The following is a 13222-nucleotide window of genomic DNA, read 5'->3' as shown; positions in this document are numbered from 1 at the left end:
AACAAGCAAATTTCACATAGGATAAGGAAGAGCAGTTGTTTTATTCTTGTCAAGTGGCTGCTAAACAAAAAAGGGAATGGTTTCTCGATAATGGTTGTAGCAACCACATGACACCAGATTCAAGTCTATTTTCTTGGATTGATGATTCTGTTAAGGTAAAAATCAAACTCGAAAATGGTGATCTGGTGGAGACAAGAGGGTAAGGCACAGTAGCTTTGGAAACCAAAAGGGGAACCGGATTTATAAATGATGTGTTGTTAGTTCCAAGCCTTGATCAAAGTCTGCTAAGTGTTGGATAGATGATGCAAAACGGATACACCCTTCACTTTGAAGATGATCAGTGCACTACTTACGATATAAAGAACAACAATCATGTGGTGGCTGACGTGAAGATGGGAAATGGGAGAAATTTTCCTATCTATTGGCAATACCCGAAGGCTCTTGCAGTTAAAAATGATGAAACTACCTTATGGCATCAAAGGTTTGGACATTAAAACCTTAATGCACTAAGGTTGTTAAATCAAAAAAAAATATGATGAGAAACTTACCTCCTCTGGATCAAAATATGGCCGTGTGTGAAGGTTGCATGTTGGGAAAACAACATAGAGAATCCTTTCCAAAAGGAGAAGCATGGAGAGCCAAAACAGTTTTGGAAATTGTGCATACAGATTTATGTGGTCCTATGAGAACTCCTTTACAAAGTCAAAACAGGTACTTCATCTTGTTTATTGATGATCTTTCTAGAATGACTTGGGTGTACTTTCTCAAAGAAAAATTAGAAGTATTTGAAATTTTTAAGAAATTTAAATTGCTTGTTGAGAACCAAAGTGGCAGAAAACTCAAAACTTTGAGAAGTGATAGAGGCACTGAGTTTAACTCTAAAAAGTTTGATGAGTTTTATAAAAATGAAGGGTTGGAACATCAGTTGACTGTTGCCTATACTCCACAACAAAATGGAGTCTCGGAGAGGAAAAATAGGACTATTATGGAGATGGCCAAGTCTATGCTAATGGCAAAAGGACTTCCTAAAAAGTTATAGGTTGAAGCTGTTAACATAGCTGTGTATCTCTTGAATAGATGTCCTACAAAAGCTGTGAAAAATTTAACTCCCATTGAAGCTTAGAGTGGGATCAAACCTACTGTTGAGCATCTGAAAATTTTTGGATGTATTTGTTATATCCATGTCCCTGAGCAAAAAAGGCACAAGTTAGAAGAAAAGTCAGTAAAGGGAATTTTCCTTGGATACAGTTCTCAATCCAAAGGATATAGTCTTCAATTTAAAAACTCAGCAGCTGGTAACCAATAGAGATGTGGTGTTTGATGAACACTCAACCTTGAGTTGGGAGAAAGATGAAGACTCAAATCAGCCATTGACTATACCATAAACTGAAGAACCTGAAGTGAGGATAGAAAATGATGAAGATAATCAACCAGCAACACCAACTTCAGTACAAAGTTATGATAGCAACTTTAAAGTTTCAGATCAATCTTCACCCCTGTCACCTCCTAGAAGGTTAAGACCTCTAAGTGAAATTTATGAATCTTGCAACTATACCTCTTTGGAACCTAAAAATTATGCAGCTGCTGTGAAAGAATCAGTTTGGGTTGATGCAATGAAGGAGGAGATTAAGATGATTGAAAAGAACAATACCTGGGAGCTTGTTCCTAGTCCTGAGAGCAAAGAAATCATTGGAGTTAAATGGATTTACAAAAGGAAGCTTAATCCTGATGGGTCATTAAAGAAATGCAAAGCAAGATTGGTTGCTAAAGGGTACTCACAACATCCTGGGATAGATTTCAATGAAACCTATGCTCCAGTAGCTCAATTGGACACCATCAGAACTGTTGTTGCACTAGCAGCTCAAAGGAGTTGGAAGATCTCTCAACTTGATGTTAAATCAGCTTTCCTGAATGGAGAACTTGAATAGGAAGTGTATGTGGAGCAACCCGAAGGCTTCAAGGAGGAAGATGGCAAGGTGTTTAAACTGAAAAAAGCTCTATATAGGCTTAAACAAGCACCTAGAGCATGATATAGCAAGATCGATGGTTACTTTGGTGAACAAGGCTTTAAGAAAAGTGTGAGTGAACCTACACTTTATGTTCAAATCAAAGGTAAAAATCTACTCATAGTCTCCTTACATGTTGATGATTTGATCATAACTGAAAATGACTCAAAGATGATTGAAGAATTCAAGCAAGAGATGATGAAGTCTTTTAAAATGAGTGATTTGGGTTTAATGCATTACTTTCTTGGTATAGAAGTATGTCAAGATAATGGCATTTTTATTTCTCAAAAGAAGTACGCTGAAGATTTGCTTAAGAAGTTCAATATGTCTGATTGCAAATCAGTGACAACTCCTTTAATTGCAAATGAGAAATTCAAGAAAGAAGATGGGGGAAAATTGGCAGATGGTGCTGCCTATAGAAGTTTGATTGGAAGTTTGTTGTACCTCATTTCTACACGACCTGATCTCATGTTTGCTACAAGCATGTTGTCTAGGTTTATGCAAAATCCCAATCAAGTCCATTTTGGTGCTGCAAAAAGGGTGCTGACATATGTTCAAGTCACTTTGAAGTTTGGCATTTTGTTTAAGCCGTGTTCTTATTCAAAATTAATTGGATATACAGACAGTGATTGGGCTGTTTCAATTGATGATATGAAGAGCACTTCAAGATATTGTTTCAATATGGAATCAGGTGTTTTCTCATGGGGCTCGAAGAAACAAGGATTTGTGGCTCAATCTACAGCAGAAGCAGAGTATGTTGCTGCTGCCAATGCTGTAAATCAAGCTATATGGCTGACTAGAATACTTGAAGATATGGGAGCAAAGCAACAACTTCCAGTTGAGATTTTCTGTGATAATAAGTCAGTAATTGCAATGGCCAAGAATCCAATTTATCATAGTTGAACTAAACACATAGCAATCAAGTATCACTATCTAAGAGAAGTTGCTGCCAAAGGAGAAATTAAGCTTAAATTCTGTAAGTTAGAAGAACAAATGGCTGACATCTTTACGAAGGCACTTCCTATAGACAAATTTCAGAAGATGTGTATGATGCTTGGAGTTTCAGAAAAATGCATCAAGGAGGATTATTGAAACTACTACACATTGATGCTGATGCAGTTTTTCAATAAACTCTATTTTTAGCCTTTTGTTATTTTTAGCCAACTCAGTTAATGTTTTGCTTTGGAACTATCTGTCATTAATGGCTGATTGTTTCAAGATTGCTTATAAGTTGTACTTGGTTTATGGCATACGCAGAACATATTTAGAATCAATCAAACAAGTGTTGGTTGAAGTTCTCCTCTATTTTTTACAGTGTTTTGTTTTCATAAAACCAACACTTATGCTATTCCATGCACACTGTTAAGTTGCAGTAAAAATTGCAGTGAGAAAGAAAGCATCTTTTAACAGTACCAGTACTTTAATTCTTTCCTAAAAGGATTTCTTCCCTTAATCATGGTTTTAATCATAGCCTTTACTGCTTCCCTTTCTACTACACTACTTTTACTTGGTGGAGATCATCCTCTTCCTAATATAGTAATTATAACCCTTCACAGGATATGATGGGTTTAAAGCTTCATTCCAACACTCAGAATTCTGAGATGATTGTTTATGATACTGTCTTAAACGACTTGTAGCATGAATTTAGATATTATCATATTATTATTCATGCTTTAGGAAAATGAAAAAATAATAATAATAATATTGGACATATTCATGTGATTAGAATTGAAATTATGCTTCGAACTTTAATTCAAATTTGAATGTCTAATTCAAAAATAGATGTGATATTATGGAGTCCATGTATTATGTATGAACAATATTTATAGAATGTAGGAGTGCCTAGTAATCCCAAGTTTTATTTCTTTGCATAAGATATTCTTTTATCATAAATAAGCGTAATTAATAAAATTGAGATATCACCATCTTTTTATTTTTTATTTTTAAAAAGGACAGGAAGATAAGAGAGTCAAGTTGTTTCGTCTCTCCAAAACTGTCCCTGTTTTTCGTCTTCTTTTTCACTTTATTTTATTAAGAGACAGAGATTATGACGCCTACCCACATGCTCTCCATCATAACATCTCTAATTGTCAAACTTCCATGTTTTTCTTCGCTATTCTCTTTGAAAGAAATCATTTGAAAAGCCAGAGAGAGAGAGAGAGAGAGAGCAATTCAGATAGAGAGAAGAATAACAGAATGATGAGTATCATTTTCCTATGAAGTAATGAGTAAAGAAGTACTTGATTACACGTTGAGCAAAATGAAAATGACCTTGCTTTTCCGCCAGTATAAGTTGTGGATTTAAATCCATGCAATAAAGAATATACAACGTGTTCCGATATTTATATATCTATATATATACATACACATATATATTAGCAAAACGAGGTTTCATCCTCCTATGTCAAGTCTTTAGATCATGTTTTTAGATGTTTGTTAGTATTTCTTTTTCTTTTTCTTTTTTTCTTTTGTTTATCCTATCTATTCGTGAATGTAAATGTTAATTCAAAAGTATATTTCTATGCATATAGTGAGAGTTCATTTGACAAATTATTGGAACTTGTGATTAACAACTATATTACAATTTATTTACAATAAAGGATTAAATAATTATTTTTTTCATGTACTTTAAACTGTTGCTAGGACAATAATTTTGAATTAGAGGGAAAATAAATAATTTTTTAATATAAAATTATAGATAAATTAGTATTATCATTGTCCTTAGCGCACTCTTCTAGATCAGAGCCTCCAATTTCCTCTCATTTTAGCTTCAATAATTCAAGAAAAATGATTTACATAAAACATTTTTCATAATATATTAAATAAATATTATTTTATAAAATACCTTATAAAAGTAACATTATTTTATAAAAATACACTCATCTTACACCATTTCAAAGCCACTGCCATCAGAAATGGAGAGAATAGACTGATCACTGATGTCGAATGAGGTGTCCACCTATTAAGTTGGAGCAGTTATGATGGGACGGTATATGAAGTTGATACTCTAACAAATATATAGCCCTATTAAAAATTCTTTAATTAAAAAAAAAAAGGCCAACCTCCTGATGATCAATTGTACCAACTTTAGTACTTTACAATTTAATGTCTTTCTATAAGTTATTTAGTAATAAATAACAAATTATCAAAAGATCGATGATGGGAAAAATAAATATCACAATGGGTTAAAGGAAATAATCAAGCCCATTCAATATTTGATCACTTGATCAAAACAGTCTTATATTTTGTTGGAATAATCATCACCAGCATCCAACCTTTCCTAGCTATTGTCCTCAAAGAAACAGCTCCTATATATCTATATCAAGCATATATACCATTGCTTACAAAACGCTGCTCATATTAATTGGAACATTATATTATAAATAGCACATGCAAACTAACTATGCACTAGTTATGACCTGGATCGAGTTTTTTCTGTACGGAGAGAAAAAGACAAGACAAAATACAAAAGAGAGATTTTTAGGTCTCCCCCTTTGAGGGACCTCGTGCCATCAAGGCCACCCTATGGCCCAGCTGGGCGGTCCCACGCCAGCTGGAAAAGCTAGGACCTTTGCTGATTTGGTATCGGCTGTCCCACAACCTCTGCCAAAGGTAAATCTTCCGATGAGGCCCCTCAAGATCATTGACGGAGAGGTTTGTTTCATGTTCTCCAAGGAAGAAATGGCAATTTCGGCAGCACCATTCAGGTTCTCCCTGGTTCTGAAATTCCTTAGGCAGAGGCCATTCCTTGATGCCATAAGAATGTTTATACGCAATAGATGGGGCTTAGGGGGGAACGCGGTTGTTTCTTCTATGAGCAAAAATAGACATGTGTTTGTGCGTCTTACGTCGGAGGAAGACTTTAATAAGGCATTCTCTCGTGAGGCAAGTGAGGTAAATGGAGTCCCTTACAGAGCCTGTCATTGGACGCCGGGATTTACTGAGAAGGAGGAGTCTCCGATAGTCCCGGTCTAGGTTATGCTTCCAAGCTTACCACCGAACTACTACCATGACTCTATCCTCAAGATATTAACGGCGCTGCTGGGAAACTTCATCCGGTCTGATAACTCAACCCGTTGCGCGACGAGAACGGATGGCGCTCGAGTTTGTCTGGAAATGGATGCCTCCTGGCAGCACTTGGATTATTTTTGGATAGGTGCACCGGGGACTGGCTTTAAACAAGAAGTAGAGTTCAAGACATTGCCGGCCTACTGTTTACTCTGTAAAATGCAGGGCCATAACAAAAGGACCTGTAGGAAAGACAAGAGCAAACCAGCATTTGAAAAAGTAGAACAGCAAAAGGTAGCAAAGGAGCCCTGTGAGGTTAGAAGGGAACCGAATGCTGAAGAAAGGATAACTGACGTGGGAGGGAATGATGGAACAAAGTCTGGCGCGGTGGAAGTTTTGGAAGGACCCATTCGGACTGGAGAGGAGAATGTGAGAATGACAAAGCAAGAAGGAGAGCGGTAGGAAGAATAGGAAAGACAAGTGGGACAAGAGCAAGGGCTGGATAGCATGACCTCCCCCGTCGAAGTGGGAGAAAGATGGGTGGACTCACAGGAAATTGTTCTAGATAGCCTGATACAGCCTCAAGGAGTAGTTAGCATGGAGGAAGACCTTGTACTAATAGAAGATATACCAGTGGAAGACTGGGGACAAGATAAACAAATAGGCGAAACGTTGGAATAGCTTCAACGTTGGAATAGCTTCAATCCTTGTCAGATCAGGAAGAAGGCGAATTAAATGTAACAGCAGGAAAGGAAAAGGACTACTTTTCTGAGGAAGGAAATAGTGGAGGAAAAAATAAGGGAAAAAGGAAAGATAGCTTTAGTGCAACCAGAAGCATCAAGCAGGTTATCACCCATCCTTCAAAGCTAAATTTATGATAGATTCCATAATGTATTGGAATATCAGGGGCCTGGGCACGTCAAGGGGAAGGTTGAAGAAGCTAGAAAAAAAATTCAACATTAAAGTTGTAGCGTTAGCAGAGACATTTGTGGATGAGAGGAAGATGGATAATATCAAGAAGCTCCTATGGCTGGAAAACGGGTGCTCTAACCAAGCACAAGCTAGAAAGATTTGGCTGTTGTGGGATAAAAGTGTTGACGTGAACGTGGTTCGCATGAGCGATCAATTTATTATGGCAAAAATTTCGGAGTGGAGTACAGATATCTTACTAACCTTTGTCTATGCTAAATGCAACTATGGGCTTTGTAGGCAGCTATGGAAGGACTTGGAGGAGGAAGCGCAGATGAACTTACCTTGGATGATTCTAGGGGACTTCAACGTTATAAGAACGAACGATGAAAGAAGGGGGGGTGCTGCTCGCCCTATGATAGCAATGGAGGAATTTAACAGCTGGATCAGTGGATGTGGGCTACTCGAAATAAGTTCCCAAGGAAATAGGCTAACCTGGTGTAATGGGCAAGAAGGTTTAGCAAAGTGTTGGGCTTGGCTAGACAGAGAATTTATTAATACACAGCTCCTAGAGTTGCTCCCTCAGACATTGTTGACTTACTTGGAGCGTAATACTTCGGACCACTCCCCAATGATAGTCTCCTATGACCAAAATTACCAAAGGTACGGGCCAACTCCTTTCCGTTTTCAACAAATGTGGATGGAACATAAAGATTTTTTTACTCTAGCTAAAAAGTGTTGGGAGAAGGAAGAGACTGGAAGAGGATTGGAGAAGCTGGCCTTTAAACTGAAGCAGGTGCTTAAAACATGGAACAAAGAAAAATTTGGTCGAGTGGAAACAGTGATCCGAGAACTAGAGCAGAGAATTGAAGCACTTGATTTGCACCTACAGGAGGGATATGAGGAAGCAGTGGAACAAGATCTACTTATTTCGAAAATGGAATTAGAAACATGGAAAAAGAGGGAGGAGTCTATGCTAGCACAAAAGGCCAAAGTTAAATGGCTTAGAGCAAGGGACAACAACACTCGTTTCTTTCACTCAGTTTTGAAGAGAAGGCAGCAAAATCAAGTTAATCAAATGCTTAAAGCTGATGGAACTTCCTTTGAATCTCCTGAAGCAGTTCACAAGGGAGCAGTTACATACTTTCAAGAATTGTTGAGCAAAGGAGGAGAGGGGGGCCTACCAGAACTGAACCCATTCATAGACAAAATTATAACAGAAGAGGAAAATAAAGAAATCACAAAAAGTCCCTCAGTAGAAGAAATTCAGCTGGCACTTTTCAGCATTCCAACGGAAAGCAGCCCGGGGCCAGATGGATTTGGCTCGGGTTTTTATAGACATTGTTAGGAGTTTATAAAAGGTGACGTGGTAGCTGCAGTAAAAGAATTTTTTGTGGAAAAAAAACTCCCACGGTTTTATACGGCCTCCTATGTAGCTTTGATCCCCAAAATACAGCAACCAACCAGCTTTGATAAATTTAGGCCCATTAGCCTTTGTTCTGTGTTATACAAAGTATGCTAAAAAATAATAGTAGCAAGGCTCACACACATTCTGCCGAGACTGATATCTCCAGAATAAGGGGCATTCATATCCAAGAGGAGTATATTCGAAAACATCAGTTTGACCCAAGAAATGTTTCACTAAAAAAAAAAAAAAAAAGAATGGTGGGAACGTGATGCTGAAAGTGGACATGTCCAAAGCATACGACTGAGTGAAATGGAGCTTTCTCCTACATGTTCTGGACTCCTTCTGTTTTTTGGAAAAGGTTTGTGGATTGATCAACACTTGCATATCGACACCATGGTATTCCATCCTCTTGAATGGCACTGCAAAAGGGTTCTTTAAGGGGGAAAGAGGTCTTCGACAGGGAGATCCCCTTTCGCCATATTTGTTTATCTTGATGGAGGAAGTGTTCACGAGGTTGTTAAAGAGTAAGTATGAAAATGGAACTATTGAAGGGTTCTCTCAAGCTAGAGGAACACCACTTATCTCACACTTGTTATATGCAGATGACATAGTAATCTTCACCAATGGTGCAAAAAGATCTATAAGAGCAGTGGTCAAGGTAATGGGGGTGTACGAAAAGTGGTCTGGGCAGCAAGTGAACAAAGAGAAATTGGCCATAATATTTTCCAAGCATATCTCTCCAGCCAGAGAAAGAGAAGCTCTGAGTATTACGGGTTTTGGAGAAGGCAATTTCCCGATGAAATATTTAGGAGTGAATATAGTAGATGGCAAACTCAAGGGTCGGCACCTGGAAGAACTAATCCACAATATTCGGGAAAAAGTCAATGGCTGGAAGACAAAACTTCTTTCGGCAGGAGGTAAACTCATCCTTCTAAAGCATGTCTTGTCGAGCATGCCAATATACCTCCTCTCAATATTGCAGGTGCCAAAACTAGTAATTTCTTCCATTAATCGCATACTTAGTTCTTTCTTCTGGGGTGAAACAAGTGGTGCGCCAAAAAAGAAATGGTGTGCTTGGAGGAGAATTTGCAAGCCGATGTCTGAAAGGGGACTGGGAATCCGGGATTTAAAAGAGACTCAAAAAGCTTTACATGCGAAGTTCACCTGGAATATTATTAACGACGACTCCCTATGGGCTCGCTTCTTTCGAGGGAAATGTGTGAAAGACTCTCATCTATCTCTTGTACAGACCACGAAAGGCTCCCGATTTTGGAGAATGGTGGTGAAGCAAATTCCTTTTGTTTTGGAGCATTCTCGCTGGAAAGTGCGTGGGGGTGGAATTAATTTTTGGTTGGATTCCTGGATGGAAGAGGGACCACTGGCAGATGCTTTACAAATAACAGAATTCCCTAGTCTCAAGATACGTGAGTGCAAAATAGATAATGCATGGGACGTGCAGCTCATAGAGCGTCTGGTTGGAGGAGAAAAAATGGAAGAGATACTAGAAACTCTGGGAAATCCTAGAGAAGGGCGAGATCTGCTCATATGGACATCCTCCAAAGATGGAAAGTTCACAGCTCGAAATGCTTGGGAGTGCCTAAGAGTTAAGAGCCCGGTAACTCCATGGTCAAAGTGGGTTTGGCATGAGTCGATACCGAAAAAAATCTCGATCATGGTATGGAAAGCGTGGAACAACAGACTGAGCGTGGATGATAGACTGAGAAGGATAGGAATCCCGGTGGTATCAAAATGTAACTGCTATCGTGCAGGTGGGTATGAGGATGTTAGTCACATGTTATACGCAAGTGATTTTGCCCAACAAATATGGAGGAAATGTGCTTAACATTTGGGAATTCCTTTTCGGGAGGGATTAACGTGGAAGGAGAACATGTCTCTGTGGTTTAGGCGTGCATCTTGGTCATCTCAAGTGGGAGTAACGTGGAGACTGTGGTTGAGGAAATGCAAGGCACGAGCGGGAGAAAAAACCGATTCGATAGAAGAAGTGTGGCAGGCTCAGATTCTGGATGGCAAGCTTGATGAAGGATACTGCAAGATTCCAGAAGGTGGCATGTGGGGATAAAGAAATGCTGAAGAGTCTAAATATCGATGTAATCCCAGTGAAGCAAAAACGAGCGCAAGTGGTCAAGTGGATAAAGCCAATACAGGAGAGATTTAAGCTCAAAACAAATGGAAGCAGTAATCCCGGTAACTCAGGTGCAGGTGGTCTCCTTCGAGACGACGCAGGAAATATGGTTTTTGCATTCTCAGTGGATCTCGGAGCTGGCAGTAATAATGCAGCAGAATTGAGAGCAATTATATATGGGCTAAAGATCTGCCAAGAACAGAGGATTAATAGGGTTGAGTTGGAAACCAATTCACAGCTGGTGATTAAGTGGATTAGTGGTGCTAAATGCAGAGTATGGTACCTAGAAGACTTTTGGGAGGAAGCTGTAAAAATATTTAACGAATGTGGACACACAATCAAACATACCAGCTTCCGGGAAGGTAATGCCCCAGCCGATTACTTGGCGAAACTCGGTGTGCAAGGGAAAAACTAAGTATGGAACAATGTCATGCTGCTACTGAGGAAACTCCGAGGACTCATCCGAACAGATAAGCTTAGTCTCCCCTATCTACGAATCCGTTAATGCTTTGTTGTGTCTTTTCTTGTCCTTGCTCTCGTTGTTTGGAGTCCTTTATTTAGTATGAGTAATTCCAATACGGTCCTTCTTTGGGCTATGGGCTATGTAACATAGTTTCCCTCCATCTTAAGAGAGGACTCCTTTAATAAATAGTGGGCAACCAGTCCACCTTTTATAAAAAATAAAAAAATGAAAAAAAAATAACTATGCACCAAACAAGCAACATATACACTTGCCTCCTGCCATCAAATTAAAACCTCTAAGCAGTTCTTCATGTTATGCCAATGGTAGTGGACATGTGGGTCTGGCAAAGTATCAATCAAACCTACAGTAGTTTATAATCATTCAAGACAGAAAAATTAAAATGGCCCCAATTATTTTGAATACAAAAATTTAATATGTAGTCACATTTACGTATTTTTTATACATTTCATTAATGTAATTGACTAAATCAATACTTTTAATATAAAATAACTATTTTAGCCAATTACGTACATTAATAGAATTCGTAAAAAATACGTAAAAGTATAGAAAAACTCATACAACAATTTACCTGCCTTCTCGATCCCATAATCCCAAATTTCTCCGTCTAGCTAGACAAGGACTTTTGAACAAATGTCCAACGTAAATGAGAAGTTAGCTCACAAAATAGACAATTAATTGATAGGACTGAAAAAAAAATAAAAATAAAAAAAGAATTACAAGTTATTACTAATTTTCAATAACCAGTCTGATTTTGATAAGAGTGGAATTAGAATAGATGAAAAGTCATGTGACAGCCTCAGCCTCCTTCTCGGCCAAAAAGTCTGGTCCGACCTTTTCAAAAGTATTGGATACAGAGAAACGCTAATATGCCATCTGGAGCATACCGCTCTACTTGACTGTTGGTTTATTTATTTGTTATTTTTAAATTTAGTAATTAAAAAAATAATTTTAAGTGTATTTATGTATTTTTTTACTTAATAATTAAAAAAATAATTATAAAATGATAGAAAAAATTAAATTAAAACAACAACTGGGCAAAACGCTTAGCGGTATACTCCAGGCGGCATAGCAGCCGCATCCATTAGAGTTAATCATATATATGTTTTAATATTTTTTTAATTTTTAATTTAATTTTATTCTTATTAAATTAATTGATTTTTTTTTTATTTCATTGTCAAATAGTATGGCATTCTTTGCAAATGTGGATGGACTTTCATGATATGTTTTCGTGCATGCCTTTAATTATTTTTTTGGGTCAAGGACTTCTACGATATTAACAGGTGGAAAATAGCTTTTTGAAATAGAGTCGAAGAAAGAGAGATCAGAAAAGCACAGTAATGTTGGTCAAGCAACGCTACACAAATATTAAACCGAAGAAAATTCGTTGGATGGCGCAAAATGAACTTTTATTCCAAAATCCAAACAAACTACCATTCCAATTCATCCAAATGCAGACGTCAAAGTGAACATTAAAATATGAGAGATCAACAAGTAATACAAAATGAAAATTTTCAAATCTGAGTATTTTTTATTTTTTTATGTTTTTTAGACGTCATAATAGGGTTAGAGCAATGGCTATGCCCCTTCCTATTTGTTCTCATTGGTCGGCATCGGTTTACCCAAAAACCGTGTTGAAGGGGTCGGTTGTCACCTCTACTTTGGGCTATCTTTATTATTTCTTCTATTAAAAAAATAAAAAAAGTAAGAGTTAACCATTTTATTTTTTAAAGATAATTACTTATACATGAAGTGTATTATCTTAAATGAAGTGAACCGTCTAAAAAAAGACAAATGATTTTTTAGGGAAATCAAAAGTCTAACATTTCCCTTCTATGCCAATTATTCGTATCCACGAAGTTACAATTAATAATGATTTCAGAGAATGGAATATGATTTTTTTTAATATAATAGCTTTATTTTTTAGTGTTCACTAGAGGTTTTTTTATTTTATTTTTTTTTATAAGTCTAAATTTTGGCTAGAATTTCAAATTTTGACTATAGTTAAAACTTTTGGCTAGGTTAATCTATATTAGACTAGCAATTTTAAAGTTAAAATAATAATATAATATTATATATTTTAATAATATTTTACAAATTTTTTTAATATTTTATAAATATATTTCATATATTAATTAATATTTTAATTTTTATTTAAAATTGACGTGATTTTTGTTCTAGAATTAACAATACGCCAGATTAGTTGTTGCAGAAGCAGCCAGATCATACTCCTGCCATTAATAAAATCATGAAATTACTGATATTTG

The 13222-nt window shown here is 37.0% G+C and overlaps 3 protein-coding genes across 3 annotated transcripts; all 3 read left to right on the top strand.

Moving 5' to 3' along the window:
• The first annotated feature begins 2177 nt into the window (after positions 1-2177).
• LOC122301899 (secreted RxLR effector protein 161-like) lies at positions 2178-2909 on the top strand. The gene has a single exon (XM_043113255.1). It carries the CDS (start codon positions 2178-2180, stop codon positions 2907-2909), a length of 732 nt encoding a protein of 243 aa, XP_042969189.1.
• A 3213-nt stretch (positions 2910-6122) lies between these two features.
• On the top strand, positions 6123-8271 carry LOC122301898. The gene is made up of 2 exons (XM_043113254.1): positions 6123-6472; positions 6921-8271. Exons 1-2 carry the CDS (start codon positions 6123-6125, stop codon positions 8269-8271), a joined length of 1701 nt encoding a protein of 566 aa, XP_042969188.1.
• Positions 8272-10355: 2084 nt separating this feature from the next.
• Positions 10356-10889, top strand: LOC122301897. The gene has a single exon (XM_043113253.1). It carries the CDS (start codon positions 10356-10358, stop codon positions 10887-10889), a length of 534 nt encoding a protein of 177 aa, XP_042969187.1.
• Positions 10890-13222: the final 2333 nt, after the last annotated feature.

This window comes from Carya illinoinensis, chromosome 2 (assembly GCF_018687715.1).
Source record: "Carya illinoinensis cultivar Pawnee chromosome 2, C.illinoinensisPawnee_v1, whole genome shotgun sequence".
Lineage (NCBI taxonomy): Eukaryota > Viridiplantae > Streptophyta > Magnoliopsida > Fagales > Juglandaceae > Carya > Carya illinoinensis.
Note: the sequence above shows the minus strand (reverse complement) of the source record. Positions and strands in the feature narration are given on the sequence as shown.

Bases quoted from the DNA above. Each gene is read 5' to 3' on its own strand.
- LOC122301899 (XM_043113255.1), top strand. From the start codon at position 2,178: ATGATTGAAGAATTCAAGCAAGAGATGATGAAGTCTTTTAAAATGAGT.
- LOC122301898 (XM_043113254.1), top strand. From the start codon at position 6,123: ATGGATGCCTCCTGGCAGCACTTGGATTATTTTTGGATAGGTGCACCG. The intron at 6,473-6,920 runs GTAGGAAGAATA...TTGGAATATCAG, and splicing joins ACAAAGCAAGAAGGAGAGCG to GGGCCTGGGCACGTCAAGGG.
- LOC122301897 (XM_043113253.1), top strand. From the start codon at position 10,356: ATGGCAAGCTTGATGAAGGATACTGCAAGATTCCAGAAGGTGGCATGT.